General features: G+C 45.3%; 1 protein-coding gene across 1 annotated transcript; it reads right to left on the bottom strand.

The window, feature by feature from the left end:
* Nucleotides 1–5,115: 5,115 nt before the first annotated feature.
* Nucleotides 5,116–12,705, bottom strand: npy2rl (neuropeptide Y receptor Y2, like). Its single transcript, XM_053415857.1, has 5 exons — nucleotides 12,523–12,705; nucleotides 11,549–11,681; nucleotides 6,596–6,761; nucleotides 6,268–6,421; nucleotides 5,116–5,724 (listed from the first exon to the last, which is right to left on the bottom strand). Exons 1-5 carry the CDS (start codon nucleotides 12,703–12,705, stop codon nucleotides 5,116–5,118), a joined length of 1,245 nt encoding a protein of 414 aa, XP_053271832.1.
* Between the last annotated feature and the right edge of the window lie 12,913 nt (nucleotides 12,706–25,618).

The raw sequence follows: 25,618 nt of genomic DNA, 5'->3' as shown, positions 1-25,618 counted from the left end.
CCTTCATGTCATCCTTCTTTTACCATAATACAGTTTCTGCTGCCTCATTGTCTGAAGTGACCCACATTCATTTACAAAGACCTCGATAAACGATAAGCAACAGTGGGTCTCATAGTTTATCTCTCTTAATCTCTCTCATTTAGCTGATCTCCTATTTGCTTTAAATCTAAACTATTTAAGTCGTTAATTTGTGATTGAACAAAATTTGAATAAAGTCTGGTGTCAGCGTAAAAAATCTGCTGAATGTGTTTTTTCCTCGTGCTGCAGTTACACAACAATCTGAACTTGAGCCGTTTGAGTATCAATGACAGAAATGTCTTCAAGCTGCGTCGCCACGGAGCCCAGGGAGCTCTCAATCAATATTCATTATTTGAAAATAAACTAATTAAAATCTGAAATAGAAACGCAGCCGAGCAAATCGACCCTGAAAGACCGCGGCAGCGTCACAGTCTCACCACGAGGGCCCAGCTTTAAAATAAGAGTTTAAAGATTTGTAATTACTTTGATTACAGATTTTAAATTAAAGGATAAATCCAAATATTTAAACACACACAAATTATTTGTATAGGGTCACTTGGTTTAGGTTGGTGGACTCAAATTCCCACATAAAAACTCTTCGATGCCATCTAGTCTAGACTTTGATAATAGTTATCACTATTTTATTCATCATTAATGAGTATTATTTTATCTGCCATCTTTGATTTTAGAGTTTGTATTATATATCGTTTGATCTTAAAGGTTCAGTGTGTAGAATTCAGTGACCTCTAGTGGTGAAGCAGCATGTTGCAGCTGAATAACCCTCAGTCTGGGACACTGTAAAAAAAACATGGCTGCCTCCGTAGAGCGGACACTCTTCAGTGGCTTTGCTTCAATTTGCTTCTTTCCTTTGATACGTTTCTGGTTTCCGTTTAAAGGTGCTCTATAAATTGTTATACCTATAAAGTTATTATTATTATAATTGGAAAAGAGTCTTCCAACTTTGATTTGTTTATATCTACCAAATCATTGACTTGTGACGTGTTTGTTTTGCAGCATAAGACAATTAACTTTCAGCTCAGACATTAGTGTGATTACAAAACAATATTTAAATATTAATCGCAGCACACACACACACACACAAACACACACACAGACAGTAAGAGAGAGCCCAGGCGTGTTTGTGCTTGAGAATGATCAGTTGTTGTCGCAGGGCCAACACTTTGTGCTTGGTTACACTCACTCACACACACAGTTGATATTTACACAGAGTTACACAATACACAGCGTTACAGTCATGGTACAAAGCAGTTTACATTCATGTTTCTTAAAGGTCGAGCAGCGTCATGTCCCGTCACAAACCTCGTCAGGAGAGGAGCTGGGGATTTATCTCCCCCCCCCCAGCACACGCTAACCCTTATGATGCATGTTCATACCCATCATTCAACAGTATATTACTGTAGGGGGCAGTAATGAGCCGAATGTGGCGATATGCTGTCCCTTAATTGAACCTGTGAGGTTACGATGTGGGGGGGGGGGGGGGCAACAGCAAAATGGAGGCCAGTATTAACGTTACTGCCAGAGGGGCTCACGATGTATTCAGCTAGCTGTTGGGCAGAAGTTATTCACAAACAGAAACTCTACAAGACTCAAATTATAAGATATTAACTGCTGCTCTGCCATTTCTGAATACATCAGAGGATTTATAATAACGTGAAAGTGGAATAATTCAAATTTAATTGATTGAAGTTCAAGTTCAAACTGTAATTAAAACACTGAGCAAGCTTCAAACTGGTGTTTACTGGTATTAATCGTTTTGATTGGATGTTGACAACTTCTTTCTTCCATTTTTTTTTACTAATTTCTGTTGACAAGACAGACGTATCCATGCAATGCATTGTGGGATAGCTTTGGGGATTCAGAGAAAACAAGGTGACGTCAAACTCTTTCTGAAAACTTGTGTTTGACCCATTTCCTCAATGTGATGCTTTAAAAAAACTGTAAAATCATCCAACTCAAATCCAGAGGTTTAACACATCAAGCTGCTGTTTCTGAACTAAAGCACGTTATGGTTTGTTAATAAATTTAATCTGGAAATCATGCCTTGAGAATGATTCAGGTGGACACAGTCACACACATGGTCCAAGCCTCGACAAGATGAAACTGTCTTTTTTGTGAGGAATCATTGTGTCTCTGAACTCAGTCCAAAACAGAACAGAACCGATAAGTCTTATTCTCTCCTGTCCGTCCTCAGAGAGACGCCATGTCCGTCTCGTTGAGGCGTGTGCGTTCGGAGGGGAGGAGAGCGAGGGGCTGGAACCCGGATGGAGATCGACAGCTGGCGAGGTTCAGAGGGAGGGAACAGGGGGATTGTGGGATTTTGGCTTGGGCGAGGCAGTGACGTAGCTCAGAGATGGAGAGAGAGAGAGAGAGAGAGAGGATCTGCCAATCGAGGGATTTAAAGAGGAAAAGACGAGCAGAGGGACAAACAGACCAAGTCCAAAAATCATTTAGGATTTTATCTGCAGGGTCTGATCCTCTCTAACAACAGTTTAAACTTTATTCTCTTTCTAATCACTTGTCTCATCCTGCAGTTTGAAACTTTAAACCCCCCCTCCAACGTTCATTAACAGGAGCAAAGTGTTTTCCTGCTCATGAATATGATGACACTGCTCCAGCCAGAGGTAAACTGAGACTCATAATTACAATATGCAAATTTTTCAACTTTAAACCCTGAAACTAAATGACCTTTGGTGATAACAGCTTAAATAAGGAGTTGAACTTGCAATGTGACAATTAAAGATATAACTGCTGTTTGCTTAATGCACGAGTAGAACAGCAGCTGAAGGTGTTGTGGAAATTAACCGACGGGGAAATGCAAGTTTAATCACCTCCGTCAAAAAGAGGTTATGTTTTCACCCGGGTTTCGTTTGTTTAATCCTCAGAAGGATTGAGCAAAATCCACAGAATGGATTTCCAGGAAACTCGCTGGGAGGATGTGACACGGGAAAAAATGAGAACTCATTAAAGTTTGGATCCGGGAAAATTGGCAGATCCAGGAATTTTTCCACGGAATAACTTGTGGCTCTTGACGGAGGAAAAATGGCTGAATGAATGCAGAAGGCAGCGACCACAAGGGGGCGTTGCAACAGGGAAGGCACTTTTTTGCTAATTGTTACGGATTCTTCTGTCCGTACTCTGTGTTCCCTTCGTCCTTATTCGTGAGCGTCTTCTGAAAGTTTAACGAGACAGATGAAACTTAGCAGAACCAGAAGAAATCGTGGCGGGGGGGGGGGCAGTGTGGCCAATAGTTGAAGCGAGACGGCCGAACAAACAAGGAGGCAGAATGAGCCTTAACTCAGAGACTCCATGTTGAGAGCAGGAGGCCAAAAGTTGTTCTCATTTTTTTTTAAAAGACCTTTTGCCGTCCAAAGGGTCGTTAAAAATAATAAGTACAACTTTCTCCGTCCATCTGTCCGAGCCAAGACATCAGTGGACTTTGATCGGCGGCTGGACGGAGGTGCCCACAGGTGGAGGCTGGGTTGGCAGTAGAAAAACTAATTGAAATGTGTTTTGGACACAAATTAGAAGCAGTAGATTGAGTCCTGTGTGTTTGAGCCCCAGGCCCAGAACTCTGCTCCTTCTGATGCTACCCTCACACAGAGAGGGTAACTCCTAAATTCATCCCTCGCTTCTCAAAGTTTCTCTTCCTGAGCCTGAACTTCTCTGAGTTCACACAGAAACTCACATGCTGCCTGTAGGGGGAGCTGTGTGACGTCTGATCGGTAACCTCATGTCAGGGTCAGGGGTCGTGAGCCCACAATGTGCATCTACACATCTGGTTCTGAAGTTGCATTGTGGGTAACGTAGGCAGCCAGGTGTCGCACGGTCAGAGAACATCTGGATTAACAAAAAGACAGCTGCTTCAAATTGAATCATTTGAAGCCAGAGGGATTTTAACAGAGCAGACACAAACCAGCAGAGTCGTGTTAAGGCTCTAAAGTCACGTGATGGATAATTTAAACTTTTTTTTGAACTTATAAATCTAAAACGAGCTGATCTGACATCAGTGAAATAGAAAAAAGAAGTGAAATAAACAAGCTTTCTCTCTTTCTCCTCATTATCCCTCTTTTCCCTCCTGATCCTCTCTCTTGTGTCTCCTCATCCTCTGCTCTCTGTCCTTCATCAACTTAAAAGAAAAACAAAGCGTCTCCTATTTTTAAATCCCAGTCAGTTATATTCAGACCACTCGCTCTCGCTCTCCCCTCTTAGCCCCCCCCCCCCGTCTCTCGTCCTCCGCCTCCTGCACAACGCTTTGTTTTTTGCAGAACAATTCACATCAAACACATTTCATGACGTAACAGTGTGGGAGATTTCACAAATCTTGCATCATGCATCCTCGAACCCGTCCAAACTTTATCTCTCTCTCTCTGTTGCCTCTCTGAATTGTTCGGACTCGGTTCCCCGGGGCCTTCAGTTTCACTCGCTTCTGGGGAACATGTGGACAATCGAGCCGGCCACGTGTTCGAACCTGTCGCCCGTGAAGCGCTCGGGGTTCAAACGTACGAGCTAAATGCTTCACGTGTGGGATGGAGGCGGAGTTAAGCCCTGTGTTTGGCGTTTGTTGAATCAGTTTTTTAATCGTCAGAGTCTTTTCGGAAAAACAATCGTAGTTTCATGGTGAACGTCTGGTTGAGCTCCAGATCGGTTCCTCTTCACTCGGTGAAGTTCAATCAAAGGTTTTCAGTCTCTCACAGCCGGAGGAAAACATTTGAATTGTCGGCGTCCCCCTGTCGCGAGGAGGTAACGTCCTCAAAGCGCCGGTGCTCTGATTGGTCGAGCAGAACTTGACTCATTCTGTTCTCCTGTCATTCTTTGTCTAATCCCTGCTTCGGATTCCAGAACCTCTTTAATCCCTAATCGTCCTCCGCTCACTCTGTCGTTTCTATTTTCTCCTTCTTCTTTATCCGTCTCTTTCTGTCTCCGCGTGGAATCTCATCTTCTTCTCGTTGTCTATTGTCGTCGGGGGAACAATAGATTTCCTGATGCTGATTTCCTCTTCTCCTTCCTGCCTCTGTAATCTCTTTATCGCCGTCTTGTCCTCTCCTCTCCTCCATCACCCCCCCTCCCTCCAGCCGCTCACACGTCCGTGGCGCTCAGGTGGGTCGGCGCCACCTCCTCGGTCTCCAGCACTATCTTCTTCGCCCTCCCTCCTCCTCCTCCTCCTCCTCCTCCTCCTCCTCCTCCCCCCGCCCCCCCGGCGGGGTGAATGCTGTCCAGCCGGCCGCCCCTCCCTCGCTCCCCCCCCCGGTGACACTTGAAGACGGCGAGGAAGGCGGCGCGGTAGTTGCTGTTCATCCAGCCGTACAGCAGCGGGTTGGCGAAGGTGGAGCACATGGCGATCACGTGGAAGACGGTGTAGAGCAGGCGGTAGTCGCGCATGTCCAGCACCGTGCTGTAGAGGTCGGTGGCGAGCTGGAAGGCGTGGAGCGGCAGCCAGCTGACGGCGAACACCACCACCATGGTCACCAGCATCTTGGTGGTCTTGCGGCGGCGGCGGTGGCGGTCCGAGCCGGCCTTGCTGTTGTTGCAGGCCTCCGCCGGGCTGACGTGGGCGCGCAGCTTGGACCAGATGCGGGCGTAGGCGAAGGAGATGATTGACAGCGGCAGGAAGTACTGCAGGATCACCATGGAGATGCTGTACACGGTGCCGTCGGTGCTTTTGCCGGGCCACTTCTCCATGCACACCTGGGATCAAACACACAATTCAACATATCAAAGAGATTTCCTTTGTTTAGTTAGGTCTAATTTATATTATTTTTTATTTAGATTCTTAAGGTTTAAGTGAGTTTGTGTTTCGAGCTTGTCGAGTCTTTCTGAGATGAAACGTTAGGTTTGATTCAAGATGATTAAACAGAATGTTAGTTTCATTTATTTCTGATCCTCGGACTGAATATATTTAATTGGATTCAGTTACGGATTGAAACAGTTTTCTGTGGAAGGATGAAGTTTTCTCCAGCGAATGAAAGGACATGAATAAAGCAGGAGGGAGGAGAAGAACAGAAAGACAGGGAGGATAGAAGGGCGAGGGATGAAAGGAGAGAGGGATGGAAAGAGAGACAGATGAAAGAGATGGAGAAGAGAGGAGGGGTACGAGGGGCAGCGAGGATCGAGCAGGATGATCAAAGCCACATGTGAGAAAGAGATAGGACTGAAGTGTTTGATAGTGAAACATGGTGTTACAGGTGTATGTGTGTGTGTGTGTGTGTGTGTGTGTGTGTGTGTGTGTACCGGTATGCTGTGTCCAGGCTCCACAGTGAAGTAGCTGTACTCTCTGAAGATGGCCAGCGGACTGGCCAGCACGGCGCTCAGCACCCACGTCAACGCTATCACACCGAAACACACGTCCTTACGCATCCTGGTCTCCAGGTGGTACACAATACACCTGAAACACACAACAAACACACACAGGTTTGTGCCGCTATCCTTTTTCAGGACATTGCATTAACTTCCATTCATCCTGGACAGCCTCAGCAAATCATTATAATTACCCACGTACACAATTATAATATTTTTTAACTAAAGTTTAGAAAAACAGTTTTTAGCTGTGAGTTCTCACCTGTGTCGGTCCAGAGCGATGACGTTGAGCGTCACGGTGGACACGTGCACGGTGAGCCCCTGGGCGTAGGGCACCAGGAAGCAGAGGGTGCTGCCCAGCTGCCACTCCCCCTGCAGCGTGTAGACCAGGGTGAAGGGGAGGCACAGCGTGTTGACCAGGAGGTCGGCTGCAGGAGACAGACACACAAACAGATTCTTCATTCAGACTGAGGTCCAACACATTGATTGTCTTTCACAGACGCATTAACATAAATGTACAAACATCAACATCTTATCGTCCGATGGTCCAACGAGGGACGAGGCGTACGGAGCACTGAGGCAACACAGCTGAACAGTTATTGGCTGAAGAGACCAGGACTAACTGACAGAGACAGGAAGTAACGCAACAAGCAACAAACAAGAGTAAATAAAACATAAAGAGAGTAAGTCCAGCAAGTCACAGTTCTATTTTTAAGAATTATAAACACAAATCAGAATCGTCCGAAAAAATAAAAAACTTGGATGCCTGATGTGAAACGAGTTATTCTTTAATCAAAACATTTGTAAAGCGCTTAAATTTCACCTGTTGGCAGTTTCATGTCCATAGCACCCCCTGCTGGTGCTAGTGTTAATGTACTTGGTGTCCGATTAACACAGGATTATTTAAAACCATTAATCCGTGATGTTGAAACATATCCTGTTTTTTAAATAAGACAAATGAACCGGTGAGTCATAGCAGCTGCTGCCGTCAAAACAACTGGTGAGTCATCAGAGAGAGAGAGAGAGAGAGAGAGAGAGAGAGAGAGAGAGAGGGGGAGAGAGAGAGCGAGAGACGCCATCTGCTCCGACAGCTGCCGACACACAGCAGGTCACATGATCAGTTTAATCAACAGCTGCAGATAAATGTCTGTGACCGACAACGTCCACATCCTCCTCCGCTCATACGACTAACCCTAACCCTCACCCGATGTTTAACTTCTTTCTACGAGTAAACTGATCCAGAACAGAGAAGCTGCAGCTCAAGAAGCATCTTCAGAACTGTCCTGGATGTTGATTGGTGTTCACAGCAGCCAATAGCTCTGATTGGGCCTCACACCCTCTTGTGGCAGTCGACAGTTACCAGCAGCTCAACACGGAGCATAGTGATGACAGCCCGCTCTCTGTTGAGGACGACTTCTCACCACCACCTTCGTCTACGCCTGCGGATTCAACCGTCAGAATCTATCGTCCCGGAGGAGGAAGATGAAAATACCTAAAAGCTTCCTGCTGTTTTGTCACAACGGACATTCTGAGGAGCTTTTACTCCCACTAGAGATCTGTGGGCTCACATGCAGCCACTCAGGAGCATGTACCACTTGAAAGTCTGAAAGCAGCTTCGGAATCGAACCCTGCTGTGATCGAGCCACCTGCCGCTCTGATTGATCGGCGATTGGTCGATGTGTCGGAGGTGCAGCCGCTGTAAAGGAATCCTCCTGTTAGGTGTGACCACCTGGGGGCGCTGATGTCCCTGTAGGGGAGGCAGACTGTAACCGTGTGAGCCACATCAGTGAGAGATGATTTAACTCTGAGGTCATCGTGACAGAAGTAGGTAAAAAAAAAGCAGAATCGTGACGTTCTACTTCCTTTCCTTCCCTCTCTTACAAGCCAAAGAAAGAGAGAGAGAAGGGTGGGGGGGCAGGAGGAAGATAAAACTGTCGTTCCTCTGAAAAATATTAACCATGAGGTTTCGACAGTTAACTGAAGAACCTCTGACACAAAACACAGACTGAGAGAACTAATGATTATCACGAGGATCGGCCGAATGAGTCAACTGTGATCACATGATCTCTGATCCTTTTTATATCCGGGGGAATTGAACCAACAACCTTCTGGCCGCTATCGTTCTACATCCCTGCACATTTCACATCACATCAATCACACTCTCTCTCGATCTTTACACTCGGGGCCTCGGCAGCAGGAGAATGCTGAACATGTAGCCACTAACTAGCAGCTGTTAAGACAAAGCACTGCTACCCACAAGGAAACAAACTGGTATGCAGCCGCCATTGTTTTATTGCGATTATCATCAAAGTCTACTATCATTATAATCTTAATTACTTTGTATTGTGTTGTGTTGTTTCCCTTCATCAAATTAAACAAAACAATTGTAGTGATGCAACAAATCCTGAGAGACGCAACTCATACACTTCAAAATATTTACAAGAAATGTGCAAAATATGAAAAACTACACGTGGGAGTATTTTAATTAGATTTAAATGTGATTAGCTTGAGCGTGACATGAATATGTGACGGCTCATTGTCACATCCTGGATGTTCAAGTGACAGAAACTTCTGAAAACTCATGAGGCAAAAAGAAGTTCATTCTGTCTTACACAAGGGAGCAGTGTGTGTGTGTGTGTGTGTGTGTCTCTGTGTGTGTCAATATTAATTACAGTTTTCTCAACTTTCCATAACAACCATCACTCCAGGCCACACACACACACACACACACACACACACACACACACACACACACACACACACACACACACACACACACACACACACACACACACACACACACACACACACACACACACACACACACACACACACACACGTTTCCTTCTTGGCTGACAGCTGCAGAAGGAAACAAACAAACCAGGAGGTGAATTTTAATTTGGATCCTCGTGGACGGAGCGACGGCCTGAAGGTCGCTGAGTCACGGTAAACAGAATTTCTACATGTTCAAAACTTCAGGGGATCGTTTCTAGGTTTTATCGAGGTGATGGACACACACAAAACAAAAGCAGATGTTTTCCTCATATTAGATTCAAATTGAAAAACCCAAGGTGAGCTTGGTCCTGCCTGTGACTCCTCGTCTGTGTCCTGCGCTCTGACGACCCCCCGAGGGGAACTTATGATCCGTGACACTGGGCTGTGTAATGAAAATGTGACCTGACTGGACTTGACATCTCTATATGGTCGTTTTCATTGTTCGTGACGGATTGTGTCCGGAGGGATACACATGAAACAAAGTGAGTCGACTGATGCGACGCTTCACACATTGTTACTGTTGTTGTGTTGTTTTTATTCCACTGATACGAGCTGTGACTCTTTACTGTTGACGCTCGGCAGACGTGTCAGAAGTGTGTTAAGTTCTCATGTTACTGTGCAGCTGATTCATTTAGTTTGATGAACAGGAAGGAGTCATGAAATAACGCTCATGTCTCTCTCCATGGTGCTGAAGTCAGATCCCGTCTCTCTCCATGGTGCTGAAGTCCGATCCAGTTCCTCTCTGTGGTGCTGAAGTCAGATCTTGTCTCTGTCTATGGTGCTGTACTCAGATTCTGTCTCTCTCCATGGTGCTGAAGTCAGATCCCATCTCTCTCCATGGTGCTGAAGTCAGATCTAGTCTCCCTCCATGGTGCTGAAGTCCAATCTCATCACTCTCTGTGGTGCGGAAGTCTGATCCAGTTCCTCTCCATGGTGCTGAAGTCAGATCTAGTCTCTGTCCGTGGTGCTGAAGTCAGATTTTGTCTCTCTCCATGGTGCTGAAGTCAGATCCAGTTCCTCTCCGTGGTGTTGAAGTCAGATCTTGTCTCTGTCTGTGGTGCTGTACTCAGATTATGTCTCTCTCCATGGTGCTGAAGTCAGATCTAGTCTCCCTCCATGGTGCTGAAGTCAGATCCAGTTCCTCTCCATGGTGTTGAAGTCAGATCTTGTCTCTGTCCGTGGTGCTGAAGTCCGATCCAGTTCCTCTCCATGGTGCTGAAGTCAGATCTAGTCTCTGTACGTGGTGCTGAGGTCAGATCTTGTCTCTGTCCATGGTGCTGAAGCCCGATTCTCTCCCACATCCATCCATGCTTGTTTATTTGCTCAACATATTTGCTTATACACTTGGTTTGGTTTCCGTGTGAAGGGTTATGATTGAAATTAATGTGCTTCAGGCAGCAGCAGCGGTAATTTCCCTCCCACGGAGCCCTGCACCTCTTCACACCCCATTACTTCTCATTGTGTGAGTGTCTTATTTGTCAGTTTGTTTGCTGATGAGGTTTAATGATTCTCTGTTGCGTTGTTTTCATCTTAATTAAATTTACTTCATCACACTGTGATCATTTTACCCGTTTGTTTATTTATTACACGTAGCTGCGTTCAGCATGTTTTGATTGAACCTATGTTCACTTTTAACATTTTAATGAATACCTGTGTTGATTTGAGCACCTGCCCTGAAGCAAAGCAGATCCACTGTCTCATAAGAAACACGCAGCGCTGAGGTGACGTCACGTCGTTACTCTGAGAAAAGATTATCTGTGGCACAGGGCTGAGCGGATGATGGTTTAGTGTCGTTCATGGCTTCTGTTGTTGGTATTTCAATTCTCGGGGCTGTTCGGGGTGAAAGTTGAGGTCGTCACACGTCATTACTGATCCTCTTAAATGTGCATTAACGAAGCTGGATAGAAAAACATTTATATCTTTAAAAACCATCACAAGTCACCCTTGCCTTTCCTCTCCCTCTATTTTTGGCTCTCAAAGATCTGTATCATCCTTGTTAGTAAATAAAAAAGGAGAAGAAGGATTAACATGTACATCATGAAGATGCCCCCAGGGATCCTTTTTAAAAGAGGTCTTTAAGTGTTTCTTCTCTGTCCTCGCTGAGAAATCTTTTCATATGCTCACACGATCACACCATCACGTTTAACATGTAGTAAAAATAAAGACGTGTGAGAATGAAACATGCGAACAATAAGCGTCAGATTTCATCTGTGTTTGTGTCTGAGCCACAAAGCAGCAGACAAATCCCAGACATCACAGAGGATGAGCACATCACAACTGACAGATGTTTGAGTCATCCATGTACAGACGGTACACAAACAGACGCACGCACACACACACACACAAGCTGGTCACCATCTTGAGATGTCAGAGAGCATCTCCCGGCTGCACTGAGTCACAGCGTCGGATTAGAAACAACACAACGTGTGTGTGAACATACCGACAGCCAGGTTAGCGATGAAGAAGTTAGTGACGGTGCGGAGCGTCTTGAAGCGGTAGATGACGTAGATAACCAGAGAGTTACCCAGAACCCCCAGCACGATGATGGTGCTGTAGGCCAGGATCAACACCACCTGTAAACAACACACATACAAACAAACAAGAACAGCTGTAAACATCTGTTAACATCTGTCACCATTTCTGGGACATACAGGGTCATATTAGTGTCATCACAGTGAATGTGTCATCATAATGTCAGCAGTTGTGTTTATGTACTGTAGATGTGTATGTGTGTGTGTGTGTAGATGTGAATGTTTTGTTCCTTTATTATTTTCTTTCTGTGTCTCACAGATGATTTTTCTTCCAGTGACACAATCGGGTCAAAACTTTAGTTTAAATACTTTTGTTTTGTGATCAAATACCTGTAAAATGTTCCCATCAGCCTCAGAGTCACTTTGTGTTTACTGACTCCACCAAGGAGCTGACATCATCAGCTCCGCCCGTCTGTTTGTTTGTTTGTTTGTTTGTTTTTATCTCTTTCTTCAGGATTGTGAAACTGGACTTTTTCAGAGAATAATTCATGAAATAGAGGAATTCTTTCTGTGGGTGAAGTGGATCTGCACATTTTAACGTTTAAGATAATCTAAAACTCGCCTCCACCTTTATGTTGGTGTTGCATCTTGCGTCATGTTAACTTATGAGGATGAGAAACGACCATCTGTCACACGTGTAGCTAACAGTGTATTCTGATGCTCAGGCAGCAGATCCACATCTCTGCAGTCGGTTTATGATTATGATTCACAGCTCAGAGGAGCATCACCTGCCCTCTTTATCCTAAACATATCCATACATATCCATACATATCCATATATATCCATACATATCCATATATACATACATATCTACACCCACATGCCACATCATGGGCCAATCACAAACCAGCGCTCTGGCTCTGATGGACATGTCAGCCTCTACCTGCACACTCAGCAGCCTGATGGGGTCCTCTGGAAAATTCAATCCCTCGGACGACAGCGTCGGCGGCACGGCGCTGGCATCTGGGTCGTAGTCACGGTAACCCACTTGGCCGAGGTCATCGTCGGACGTGGACAGGAAGTGGAGCTCGTCCAGTGAGTCGTTGGCTACGCTGACGGCCTCCATGTCCAATCATACGCGTTCGTCCGTCAGAGGCATTTTACAGACACGCACACACACACACACACAATCTCTCACACAGCCTGTGAGACGACAGAGAGACAGAGAAGCAACTGGTGATGAGAAGGAACTTAAACATCCAGAACATCCACAACACAAGAGGCAGGACGGACAGATTCAAGGTCTCCGTCTTTAACTGGGCACTGGTTATGGACGGAGACACATAGATTGCAGACACATCACAGGAGCCTTCATGCTCGTGTCCATGTGATGTGTTAAGACCTTTTAGAAAACAGCAGTCGAGTGTCTGACAGGTGATTTACAGCAGTGGTCTGCGCTGCAGGTCCCTGATGTTCCTCTCTGTTAGCAACGCTCCATGTCAGCCCATCAAACAAACCACTTAACCCCGAGCGTCCGCTGCAGCCGACGTGTGAGTCGATAAAACTCTGTGAGTCAATAAAACTCTGTGCTTCATGTTGTGTCTTTCAAATGGTTAATGGGAAAAACCACAGTTTAAATGACTCTTGTTGTGTAAGAGCTCTATTGAGTGATATCGTTGCTTGTTTGAAATGAAAGGTTATTTCAGGTCACTCCTTCAGAAGTCTACCTGTTTTAATGGTTTACTCTTAATCCTTTAACCTAGAAAGTAAACTGGATTATGAGCAGATAAAAAGATATCATCAGATTCTCTGCAGCACAGAACTCGAAAAACAAATCAGTGAACAAAATGTTTTCTGGTCACGTTGCAACTGAAATGATCAGTATCAAATATATATATATATATATATATATATATATATATTGTTTACCCATCATCAAAATTCCTGAGGTCTGTTTGTTTGTGACTAAGAACAAATATAAAAAGAAGAGCAGATGAAATAAAGCAGCCGGAGATAACACAAAATAAATTTGTCCAGTTTTCGTTAAATTTAAGATCGGGAGCTGGAGACGAGGATAAGATCAGTTAATTAAGTTTAAACTCTGTTCAGCGGCTTTAGGAGCAGCAGTTATCAAGCTGTGGACTTTATCCTGGAGCTCGAGTGATGCTCAGCAGCAGATGGTGGTGGTGGTTCTGGGCGGCTCCCAGTGGTCTCAAACCCTCCGGCTGCAAATACTCCGAAAGGAAGAAGAGAAATAAAATTATCTCAGATCACGTAGGCGAGTGGAAGTCGAGCTGCAGAGAAGTTCTGCTGTGAAAACTATTCCAGCACTTTGTCTCTTTAATGTGAGCGACCACGTAGTGATCTTTAAAAAGAACTGAGCGAGCAAGAAGTCATTTTCAGAGAATCCCAAGAAAAGACAAACAGATAAATGAGTTTTAGAAACAGTCTGATACGGAGACGCCTCGTTTATCACCAGCTTCATTTAGAGAGAAGAGACTGAGATACAGATTCCTCCAGAACACAAAACACACTGTCATGTTGTTTCTCAGTTTTTCGACCAACTTGTGGGGACACGTCCCGGAAGATTGGAAGATCGGAAAAGCCAGAACACGACTGCTGCTGTTTTTCTTTCGTTCTTACATATTTACCTTTATTTTCCTTCCTTCTTAATTTATTCTAATTTGTGAAAACAACACTTTTGTTGCTTTGATGCGTCTTCTCTATTTGCACTGAACGTCTCCCGCCCTAATTCTCTCTGCACCTTCAACATACACAATTTTCCCACAGGTAAAAAAAAACACACATTCTTACGTAAATAAACATAAACAGAACATTTCCCTGCATACTGTGAAAAACATGGTCTTATATAAGAAATGTAAACAGGGTCACTGCCCCACGCTGCTTCTCTGTGTGACACCAGCTTCTTCGCTGATTAACACATTCATGCGTGAAATTAAATAAAGATCCAAAACATGAAAATGTTGACACGTTCAAATTTGTTTCCATAACTTGGTGTCAAACATAGAGACGTTAGAAAGAGCAGAGGGGGCGGAGACTGAGAGCAGCACAAAACAGGAAGCAGAAGAAAATTACACAAAGCTTTGAGTTTAGGATAAAAATATATTTAACTTCCACGTAAAAAGGGTTCATCTTATTTTATCTGTTTTTTTTGGCATAAACACGTACCCTTCACAATAAAAGCATCCCTTAATCTGCATTAGATTTAACTGTCCTTCTCATTTACTTTGAAAACTCTCGGGCTGCGTTTTATTCTGGACGAACAGGAACTGAGATGTTTCACACCCGCAGCTTCTTGCTGATTGGGTCTTTTCAGTCAGGATAGCCTCCTCTGATTCGTCAGGCTCCCGTCACATGACCTCCCTCCAGAAGAAAACAACCAGCATCGGCTCCCGGTGTAAAACACAACATGGAGAATCAGGATCGTTTTTATATTGAAAATTTGTCAAATCAACACTCGTGGATGTAGCCTCATTTTTTCTCTGTCAGACATCCAGCTGTGCTTCACACGGCAAACTCACAATTTAAACTCTGCGGTTCACAGGTGGGAGAACACAACACCAGCTGTGTCACCGTCACACACACACACACACACACACACACAAACAGCTGTGGCCTCTCCATTTCACAGCTCTGCAATGTCGGCCAGTCAACCGGCGTCCTCAGGGGATATTAGCACTGGAACACAAACACCGAAACACACTCACACACACCCCGACGAAGCACTTACAAACATTACGAACACAACTGCAACCTCTCGGTGCCCTAAACTCTGGTGGGAATAAACACACACACTCCACTGAGCCGATTCAGTGAGCACGTTGCCGCGGGGCGTCCTGCTCCCGCACGGCGCTGACAGGATCAGCCGCGGTGTCAGCTCGCGCTCGCTAGAAGAAACACACAACACGACAACACGACAACACGACAAGACGGCAAACTCACTCCCCGTGATGATCAGGAGTGTTCACACCGCGCGCCGCCTTTTTCACGTCAACACGTCTACGAACATTTAATTCTCCTGAAGCAAACACAGATTTAAAGAACTCTTATTCTACTTCATTCAAGTCAAGTGGCTTCATTCACATATCTGCACTAAGCGGTTTATCAGCGGGTTCAAATCAAAGAGACGCTGTGATCAGACGTTTGACCCAGAAACACAGGAGGAGGTTTCCACTCCGAGACAAACCAAGCGTGGAAAAGTAAATTACTAAATATCACCGTGGAACACAAACTGAGGTTAATCAACGCTTCCTCACGCAGTCGCCTTCATTCTCAACTCTGGACGTTTCTCCCTGAGACGCTGGGATCCGGTTCTCTCCCCTGGAACGAGCCTCGCTTCACATCTCCACGTTTCTCAGGAGTGAGAGCCGCAGAGTGGAAACGAGCGTGACGCTGATTAGAGGAGCTGAGCGGGAGGATCCTTTCATTCCTCAGGATAATCCTCCAGTTTTACAGGAAGGTGACACTGATTCATCCTCCAACTCAGTCTGACACTGTGGAAACACTCTGCAACACGATCTCACCATGGAGACAGGTCTTTACTCTAATGTTGTTTTAGGATTTTCCTGAAAAGTTTGTACAAATGTTCGAGGGTCAAGCTGAACCTCGAACATATCCCTAGAGAATGTGTCTGGAGTTTTGTGCCAAGCACCAAGATCTCTATCAGTTCCTCTTTGAGTCCAAGTGAGTAAGACATTCCCTCCAGCTGATCTTAAACTATCAGGTTCAGATACTTTGTGAGGCCTCCGTGACCTTGACCTTGACCTTTGGATACCAAACGTGAAAGAATTCCCTCACAGCGTTCCAGAGAAATCTCATTGACGAGGCAGAAGACGTGCTTTGTGAGTTCACAGTGACCTTCTTGAGATATCGTGTTTCACGGGAATGGGTCGGACGGACAACCCGAAAAATATCATGTCCCCCAACCCCCCCCCCCCCTCAGTCGCCCAGCAGCACAGATTCAAACGTCCCTGATCCGTCTGCAACGCGCTCTAACAGGAACTGGATCAAGGAGAAAAGAGGCGACAACAGCTCCGACACGCTGCAGCCCCCCCCCCCCCACCCCCCCGCGGCGCTCCAACACAGGAAGTCACAGTGAGCCGGTGGGGGGGAAAGCATTCACTTCCACTGAGGAGCGGGAAATCAAAGTGGCCCGAGTCAAATCCAAAATCCAGGCCAACAAAACCTTCAAGGTCGGATTTTCTAAGCTTTCCTGTCCCAGGGGGACAATGGCTGAGCAGCTGGAGTGAAGAGACGACAGCAGGGACGTGTCCCCCGACCCCTCGGACCTCGGGCCGTCTCAGAGCGGGACGGCAGCCGCTCGTCCAGGGATCAGCCGGCGTCACCGATTCCATTTGTGTCGTCCCAGATCGGAGGGAACCAATCACAGTGAAACACAAAGAGTCCCACATGAGCCGATCACAAATGAAATGCGGCTCCAGAGAGATGAGAGCGGTCGTCAGGTCACACGTCCAATCAGGACCCGGCAGCTCAAACAGGAAGTCCCAGGAGGGGGGGGAGGGGGGGGGGGGGGCATGAACGGAAAGAAGACGATAAAACACAAAGAGTCGTTTCTTCACCGTGAAGATGTTTATGAATAACGATTCTCCCAATTTTACAGTTTGACCTAAAAACCACAAGAACAATAACAAGCCGACAACCTTTGTTTCAACCATTTTGAATAGAAAGGTATAAACATCATTCTTACATTTAATTAATTATATTATTCCTTTATATAGATTTAAAACATATATATAAAACAAACACCTACATTTTTACTCTGGCTCTTACTTGTATTTTATTAAGCTTTACTGTTTACTGTTTCCTTTTTCAAAACCAATTGTTGTTATCACCAGATTTATTTACTTCAAAACATCTTTTCTCTTTCAGCATTTTATAATTGGATCTTTATCTTTTTGTTTTCCTGCCTCCGGCGTTTCCTCGTTTTGAATTCATGAGATTAACGACAGATCCACTTAATGTTGTTTTTATCAATATAGACGTGTATAGTTTTTATTCTGTATAAATCCAACTGTAGCAGCTACTTCATTAATGTTTTAACTGATTTTCTCTGTACTTTATTACATTTAGTTGAAGCTGTTATCTGGAGCAACACTTTGCTTCTGGATTCATAAATCTTTTATCTTTTCTTAAATCCTGCACATGGTCAAATAAAAGCCTGCAGCCACGGGAGCGACTCTTTTCCTGACGCCACCAGACTGAACTCTGTGTCAAAGGGTAAATCCTATAAATCCTCAGTGAACTCTTACATTTATGATCATTTAATCACATTACTCCCTCACCTTGAAGAGGGACCTGACCTCTGACCCCTCAGCACGATAAATCTGTCTCAGAGGGACAGAACACGACATCGTGTCTGGATTGAATATCGCTGAATCATCATCTGATCTTTTGTGACCTGCATGAGGAGCAGCATGCCCCGGGGAGAGAGGGCGAGCGAGCAGCGGTACGTCTAATGAGAGAGAGAGAGAGAGAGAGAGCAGCGGCCCTGAAGGCAGCGCGCCAAGAGTCCGAGGAAAACAGATAAAACACTTTGTTTCATTTTGACCGATGCTTTGAATCTGATAAAACAACAAAAATAAAGATAGAGATATTACTTCCTGTAAATAAGCAGCTCTCTCACCTACAGGGTGTTAATTATTCAGACAAATCATAGAGTGGAGAGAATAAAAGTGATTAAATATTTAGATCCTCCTCTGGGCTTCTTCCAATCATTGTCCCGTCAGTTGAAACGCACGGTTTAAAAGCTCCACACATAAAAAAAAAAAAAAAATCACACACACACACTAATGGCTGTCAAGTGTTTTCAGGTCAGACCCCCAAACTTTGAATTTCTGCCTCAAACTGTGTGACCTGCTGCAGCGCTGTGTGAATAAAGCTTTTAATTATTGCATCACCTGTTTGTATGAATCCAGTGATGATGAATAAAACCTCAAACTGTTTTTGTTTTATTTATTCTCTTTATTCTGCTCAGACGATTAGTTAGAGAAACATGGACGCCTGGAGTTTGAACTCTTCAGGGAGCGCGGGGGGGGAAAGAACAATGGCGACAGAAGAGGAAGTCGGCAACACTGTGGTGAGCGAGGGGGGGGGGGGGGGGGCACATATTGCTCCCAGCGTCCCGGCGAATCCCAGCGGCTCGTTAAACTTTGAACAGCAGCACAACTCTGCTGATTAACAATTGATCGTGAATGAAACTCAGCGCTGTTCATCACTTTGTCAGCAGGAGAAACACCGGGCTCACCAGGAACCCTGCGTCTCCTCCACCAGGCGGGATGGACGCTGGATTACAGAATCTGATTGGAGCTTTTATTCACGTCTGGTTTGTCACCAAAAAGGTTTTGTGCCGCCTGAACGTTTACAATCATGTTTTCAGCGTCAGGGATATAAAGGTCACGACGCTGCCGCAGGTCGCTGAGAGAAAAGAGTCAAAAGAAAGAAATGAAAGAAAAACAAGACTTTTTTTTTAATGTCAACAAGTGAAAAATAGCAGCTTTAATGGAAAAGAAGGAAGAAAACCCAGCAGAGGTTTACTGATGGAAGGATAACACCCGAGGTCGATAGTTTGAGAAGAACAAACAATGTGTGAAGGACAAAGCAGTCGGGCCTGAAGCATTTCACTTTACTTTTTTTAAATCGAAAATGTTTGGTTAGTTTGGAGAAGATAAAAAAACTGGTTTCTGCTGGAGATGATTAAAAATATATAATGGGACTTTTCAAGTGATTAAATATTTGAGTTTGAAAGTAAAAAGATTAAAAAGAAATGTTGAAATCACTGATGGAACATTTAAAAGATTTCAACCTAATAAAGGCTCTGAAATCACAAGTTAATCAAAGTAATGTTATAATAAACTCAGTTACTAAACAGTTACATTAGAAAGAAGTTAAAGTACTATATTAATAAAGTTAAAGTTCGGTTATAATAAAGTTGAATAAAATAGTTATTCTAAATGAAAAGGACACGAGACACGAGACGTAACTATGGACTCGTCCTCTCTGAGCAGTATCTTCAGTCTGCAGCTCCGTCCAGGTGGACGTCTGCCTCTGATTGGCCGGAGCCGGTGAGAGCCGGCGGCTTTGAGGCTCGACAGCAGGAGGATTAGTGTCGGACAGATGATCACAGGTGGACGGACGATCTGCTCGCTCTCAGACAAACACCGGAATCTGGTTAAAGAACAATTCGGGGACAAACTGGACGAAGAGTGCCGGAGTTTGATGTCTCCTGATCCCGAACCCACTTTATCTGTGTGGTGCAGCCGCTCGGGCCCCCTGCTCAGCGAGGCGACACGAGGTCGGACGCTGCTGACGCAAGAGCGACTTCTATTTCTGCACCGACGCTGACGAAGAGCACAAATTTACATTTTCAATTTACATAGGAGCAAATTCATTTGTTACAGCGATTCCCCCCCCCAAACATGTGGCTGTGACTCCGACCTGAGAGCTGAAGCTGATCAGCTGATTTCAGGAGGAACTTCACTGTCGGTTCCTCCTCGAGTTCTTGAACAGTTTCCGACGAGTGACAGAGGAAACGTTCAAACACCTGAAACGTGACATCCGACGTTCAGAGGGAACTTTGCCTCTTTCTGCTCAGACTCACCGGGGACGAGGACCGAAATAGAGGCGCTGCAAGTGACGGGGATGTGAGAAAATGGAGTGATGAATAAATCAGTGGAGGGCGATGCACAGCTAAATGGAGAGAGATGGAGAAAGAGAGAGAGAGAGAGAGTGAGAGTGGTTTTCCGTAAAATACGAGAGCACGTCTCACATTTCAGGATTTTAATCGATGCGGAGATAAAGTGAATGAGGAGCAAGTGAGTTTTGCTAAGATATAAATGATTTGTCAGTTTGAAAACAGAATCTGTCAGAGGACGTTTACACATTCAAGCTGCGTGACAGGGATGAAATCATGGAGAACACGGAGAATATGGGGAAAAATCATCAGACTGATAAATGGTTTCCACTGTGAAGCTTCATTTCAAATCCTGTTAAGAAAAGCCTGTTTCTTTTCACAATGACACAACAGATGATCTTATGCGTGGACTGTGTGGGGGAACTGAATGTGAATCTGAGTTTTCCCAAAATGTGACATCTGCTCAAACATCTGTTGTTTGGATTTGAACATAGCACGAAACGTGAAGGTATAACACTGCTCCTGATGCTGCACTTCAAAATATTACAGCTTTAAAAAATGATCCACAGACCTTAGGGAAAATATTCAAAGTGAAAATACAATTTAACGGAAGCGAAAATGTTTTATACATCCAAGAAATTTAAAATTCAAGCGACGGAGACAAAAGCTTTCTGGAGAAAATTCATGTGATTGAAGCGGCAGGACGAGCGTGAGGAGTGCTGCCAGGACTTTAATGAAAAGAAGAGATGAAGGGAGGCAATGAAAGAGGAGGGGAAATACAAGGAGAGAGAGAGAGGGGAGGAAAAGAAGGGAATGGGAAAAAATGGGAAATGACTGAACTGTGTGCAAACAGACTGTGGGAGCAGATTAAACAAACTCGGTCTGTCTCACCTCCAGGCCTCCTGCGTGTACCTGGGATATTTCAAGGCAATAAAACTGAGATGGACTGAAGTAAATTAAATGAAGCGGGGGAGGACGGGGCGGGGGGGGCGGGGGGAGGACAGGGCTGAGTGAGCCCAGCTGGAGGATGTAAATGTCAGAGCTACCTGCCGCCAAGTGGGACCTCGCTGTACGATCCCAACTGCACCGATAAATACTGAGGACTAATAAACCATTCAGGCCCTGGTGTGTGTGTCTGTGTGTGTGTGTCTGTGTGTATGTGTGTGTGTGTGTGTGTGTGTTCACGAGTCTTTGTTTAATCGACACAACAAACGGGGACCTGCTCATTAAAATGACACCAGATTGATTACTTCACATTCCAAACGGTTCCATCACTTCAGTCCTCGGCCGTGACGTCAGCGAGCACAGGTCACATGCTCCTCACAGACCTGTGGCACATTTCATCTTCCAGCCTCAGAGGAAAGAGAGAGAGAGAGAAACACGGAGAGAGTGTGCGGAGAGAATAAAAATACTTCTTGTCATTCAAAAGACAACACAAACACACACACACACACACCTCAGAACTCATTAATCCTTTATCTGAAACCTCCACCAGCTGGAATGTACCATGAGTGAGTTGTATTTGTTCTAGTGGGTGAGCTGTGGTTACATGTAGCTCTGAGAGATAAAACATAGAGACGAGTGACTTGCAGAGAGAATCATAATGAGTCAATATCATTCTGCTTAATACACACGGAAGAAGCCAGTGGCCATATGGCTAATATGTGTGTGTGTGTGTGTGTGTGTGTGTGTGTGTGTGTGTGAGTATGTGGTAATAGGTTGTTGATAAGGCGGATGAACATGGTATTTTATGGGTGAATGTTCCAACCAACTCGGCTGTAACCTCAATAAAAATGTCAGGTTTAATTAATTCCCCTGATAGGGAGAGAGAGAGGGGGAGAGAAAGAGAGAGAGAGAGAGAGAGAGAAAGAGAGAGAGAGAGAATTAATAGAAATCAGCAAGAGGACTACGGAAAACAGAGGATGATTCGAAGAGCGAGGAAGTGGAGGGAGACGTAAGAAACATTTCTTTTGGACCGACCTCTCAACCAATCGAGTTCACACCTTGTTTATTTCAGACCTTCACATTCCTCAGTTCAGTCTGAACCTGAACATCAGGTGTGAAAGGTTCCTCAGACCAGAAGAGGAGTTCTGGGTCTGGATCAAACTGAGCCATGCAGGGTGAAAACTCTTTTATGGACAGTTTGGACTTTTGGACCAATCACAGGAAGTAGAGACGCCATTAAACAATAGAAGAAGAGGAAGCAGCTTAAAAAAATGAAGAATAACAAATGAATAAATGAGAATTCTAGCGAGGGATGAATGTTGCGTGAATAAAAGGTGTGCTGTGGCCTAACGGGCGGACATGACGTTCAGCTTTGACCCTTTAATGAAGCCGTCCCGATTCAACGAGCAGGACGCACACGTAGTCCAATCACAGAGCAGCTTACAGACAACATGGAGCCACATCACGTAATGAAGCATTTTGATATAACTGCACATCGAGTGAAGCATGAACACAACAGTGTGTTCTCTGTGACAGATTATACAACGCAGGGAATCATTTATGGGAGGAAGCTGTTGTAGTTTCCACACAAATGTCCCCAACTCCCCAAAAATGTCCTCACCATCACAAAGTTTCAGAATTTTGCAAAATGTCCTTAGTTTTCAAAAGGTCTACAACATCATTACACTCTAAGAATTCCCACAAAAGTCCTTTCTAGAATTTTCCTATTAAAATGTCCTCAGTAGCCCTAAATGTCCTCATACACTCAATATGTCCCCAGGCATCAAGGATGTGGCACTTCCCAGGAAATGTCCCGTCTTCCTTACACGTCTTGAGTGTAAATTTCCCCAAATTGCCACAACTTTCCAGGAATGTCCTCACTTTTCTAGAAGACTTTCCTCTCTAACCCAAAATGTCCTTCTATTCCCACTGTATCCTCAGGTTTTTACAAGTAACTCACGTCCAGGAAGTTTCTCCTCTTCCCTATCAATTTGTACCCGATTCTTAAAATTTTAATTTGGTTTAAAATGAGCAAAGGTGACCAGACAAGTGCCAAAACATCTCCTTTACTCAAATGTCAATATTTTGCATATGTTCTCAATTCAAAACAAACACACAAAAGGTCTTTACGTCACAATAACAAGCGTCTGCACTGACAAAATCTGTCTTTTAAAGAAAAATGTCCACACTTTTCCAAACATCTTCACTGCTCTAAAAATGTCCTCACCCTGTAGAAACATATCTGCTCTAAAAAAAGTCCTCATGTTTTGAGGAATGTCCCGTCCTTGGCGGTGGGACACACACTCAGTCAGCGGTGGTACCTAAAGACTCGGTTCTGCCTCTGGAGACGACATTCATCATTGAGTCCAGAGGTGAGAGCGGAACAAAATGATCCTGCCGGGGGCGGGGGGGAGACGGACGACCAAGCAGACCGGGTCCTGAGCCCGATACCGAACTCTGAGATCAACTCTCTGACTCGCCCATGAAGCAAATTAACTCGTAAACGGACGTTACACTGTGAACTACAGTGGAAACACACAACTCTGCTGGTCGCACAAACAGTCGTCAGCCTCCGTTCACTCCACAATAACACAGCAATGAACACGAGAGTAGAACAGAGGGAGGCCGGGTGATACAAATGTATTCTGAACCACAACAGTTGGACATATCTCTTTGTGTTTTTTTGTTTGTCTTTTTGGTTGTTGCATTTTTTGTCTCTGTGGTTATCTGTCTCTGTGGTTCTCTGTCTCTGTGGTTCTCTGTCTCTCTGGTACTCTGTCTCTGTAGTTCTCTGTCTCTGTGGTTCTCTGTCTCCGTGGTTCTCTGTCTCTCTGGTACTCTGTCTCTCTGGTTCTCTGTCTCTCTGGTTCTCTGTCTCTCTGGTTCTCTGTCTCTGTGGTTCTCTGTCTCCGTGGTTCTCTGTCTCCGTGGTTCTCTGTCTCCTTGGTTCTCTGTCTCCGTGGTTCTCTGTCTCCGTGGTTCTCTGTCTCCGTGGTTCTCTGTCTCCGTGGTTCTCTGTCTCCGTGGTTCTCTGTCTCCGTGGTTCTCTGTCTCCGTGGTTCTCTGTCTCCGTGGTTCTCTGTCTCCTTGGTTCTCTGTCTCTGTGGTTCTCTGTCTCTGTGGTTCTCTGTCTCCGTGGTTCTCTGTCTCCTTGGTTCTCTGTCTCCGTGGTTCTCTGTCTCTCTGGTACTCTGTCTCTCTGGTTCTCTGTCTCTCTGGTTCTCTGTCTCTGTGGTTCTCTGTCTCTGTGGTTCTCTGTCTCTCTGGTTCTCTGTCTCTCTGGTTCTCTGTCTCTCTGGTTCTCTGTCTCTGTGGTTCTCTGTCTCCTTGGTTCTCTGTCTCCGTGGTTCTCTGTCTCCCTGGTTCTCTGTCTCTCTGGTTCTCTGTCTCTCTGGTTCTCTGTCTCCGTGGTTCTCTGTCTCCGTGGTTCTCTGTCTCCGTGGTTCTCTGTCTCCGTGGTTCTCTGTCTCTGTGGTTCTCTGTCTCTGTGGTTCTCTGTCTCCGTGGTTCTCTGTCTCCGTGGTTCTCTGTCTCCGTGGTTCTCTGTCTCCGTGGTTCTCTGTCTCCGTGGTTCTCTGTCTCCGTGGTTCTCTGTCTCCGTGGTTCTCTGTCTCCGTGGTTCTCTGTCTCCGTGGTTCTCTGTCTCTGTGGTTCTCTGTCTCCGTGGTTCTCTGTCTCCGTGGTTCTCTGTCTCCGTGGTTCTCTGTCTCCGTGGTTCTCTGTCTCCGTGGTTCTCTGTCTCCGTGGTTCTCTGTCTCCGTGGTTCTCTGTCTCTGTGGTTTTCTGTCTCCGTGGTTCTCTGTCTCCGTGGTTCTCTGTCTCCGTGGTTCTCTGTCTCCGTGGTTCTCTGTCTCCGTGGTTCTCTGTCTCCGTGGTTCTCTGTCTCCGTGGTTCTCTATCTCCGTGGTTCTCTGTCTCTGTGGTTCTGTCTCCGTGGTTCTCTGTCTCCGTGGTTCTCTGTCTCTGTGGTTCTGTCTCTGTGGTCATGGCGCCCTCTCGACACGCCGCTGGTCACTTTCAGGCGAGGACAGAAACTGACAAGGACAAATGTCTTATTTTTCAGAAACGTCCCCGGTTGAATGAGACTGTTAGGACTGTTATTCACGGTGTGACGTCCGGACCTTGAAGGCATCACACTCATATCAAACTGTGATTTTAGAAAATGCAACATTCAGCACTTTTCTTCATCTGGTTTCCTTGATTTTTTCCCCTTTAAATCACAACAGGACTCGTCTCCTCCCATGAAACCTTTACAGTCGCCAGAGGCGGCGAAGCAGAACGGAAATCACTGTGTGTGTGTGCGTGTGTGTGTGTGTGTGTGTGTGTGTGTGTGTGTGTCTGTGCATGCGTTCATTCATTCAGAGGAAACAGGACACGTGCTGTCGACAGTTGGAGGCAGAGACACAGAAAGCGAGGGAGAGAC

Source organism: Pleuronectes platessa, chromosome 23 (assembly GCF_947347685.1).
Source record: "Pleuronectes platessa chromosome 23, fPlePla1.1, whole genome shotgun sequence".
Lineage (NCBI taxonomy): Eukaryota > Metazoa > Chordata > Actinopteri > Pleuronectiformes > Pleuronectidae > Pleuronectes > Pleuronectes platessa.
Note: the sequence above shows the minus strand (reverse complement) of the source record. Positions and strands in the feature narration are given on the sequence as shown.

Excerpts from the sequence above, each read along its gene's own strand:
- npy2rl (XM_053415857.1), bottom strand. The coding sequence starts at position 12,705 with ATGGAGGCCGTCAGCGTAGCCAACGACTCACTGGACGAGCTCCACTTC. Across the intron at positions 11,682-12,522 it reads TCAGGCTGCTGAGTGTGCAG|GTGGTGTTGATCCTGGCCTA; the intron begins GTAGAGGCTGAC and ends TGTTGTTTACAG. Across the intron at positions 5,725-6,267 it reads AGCCTGGACACAGCATACCG|GTGTGCATGGAGAAGTGGCC; the intron begins GTACACACACAC and ends GTTTGATCCCAG.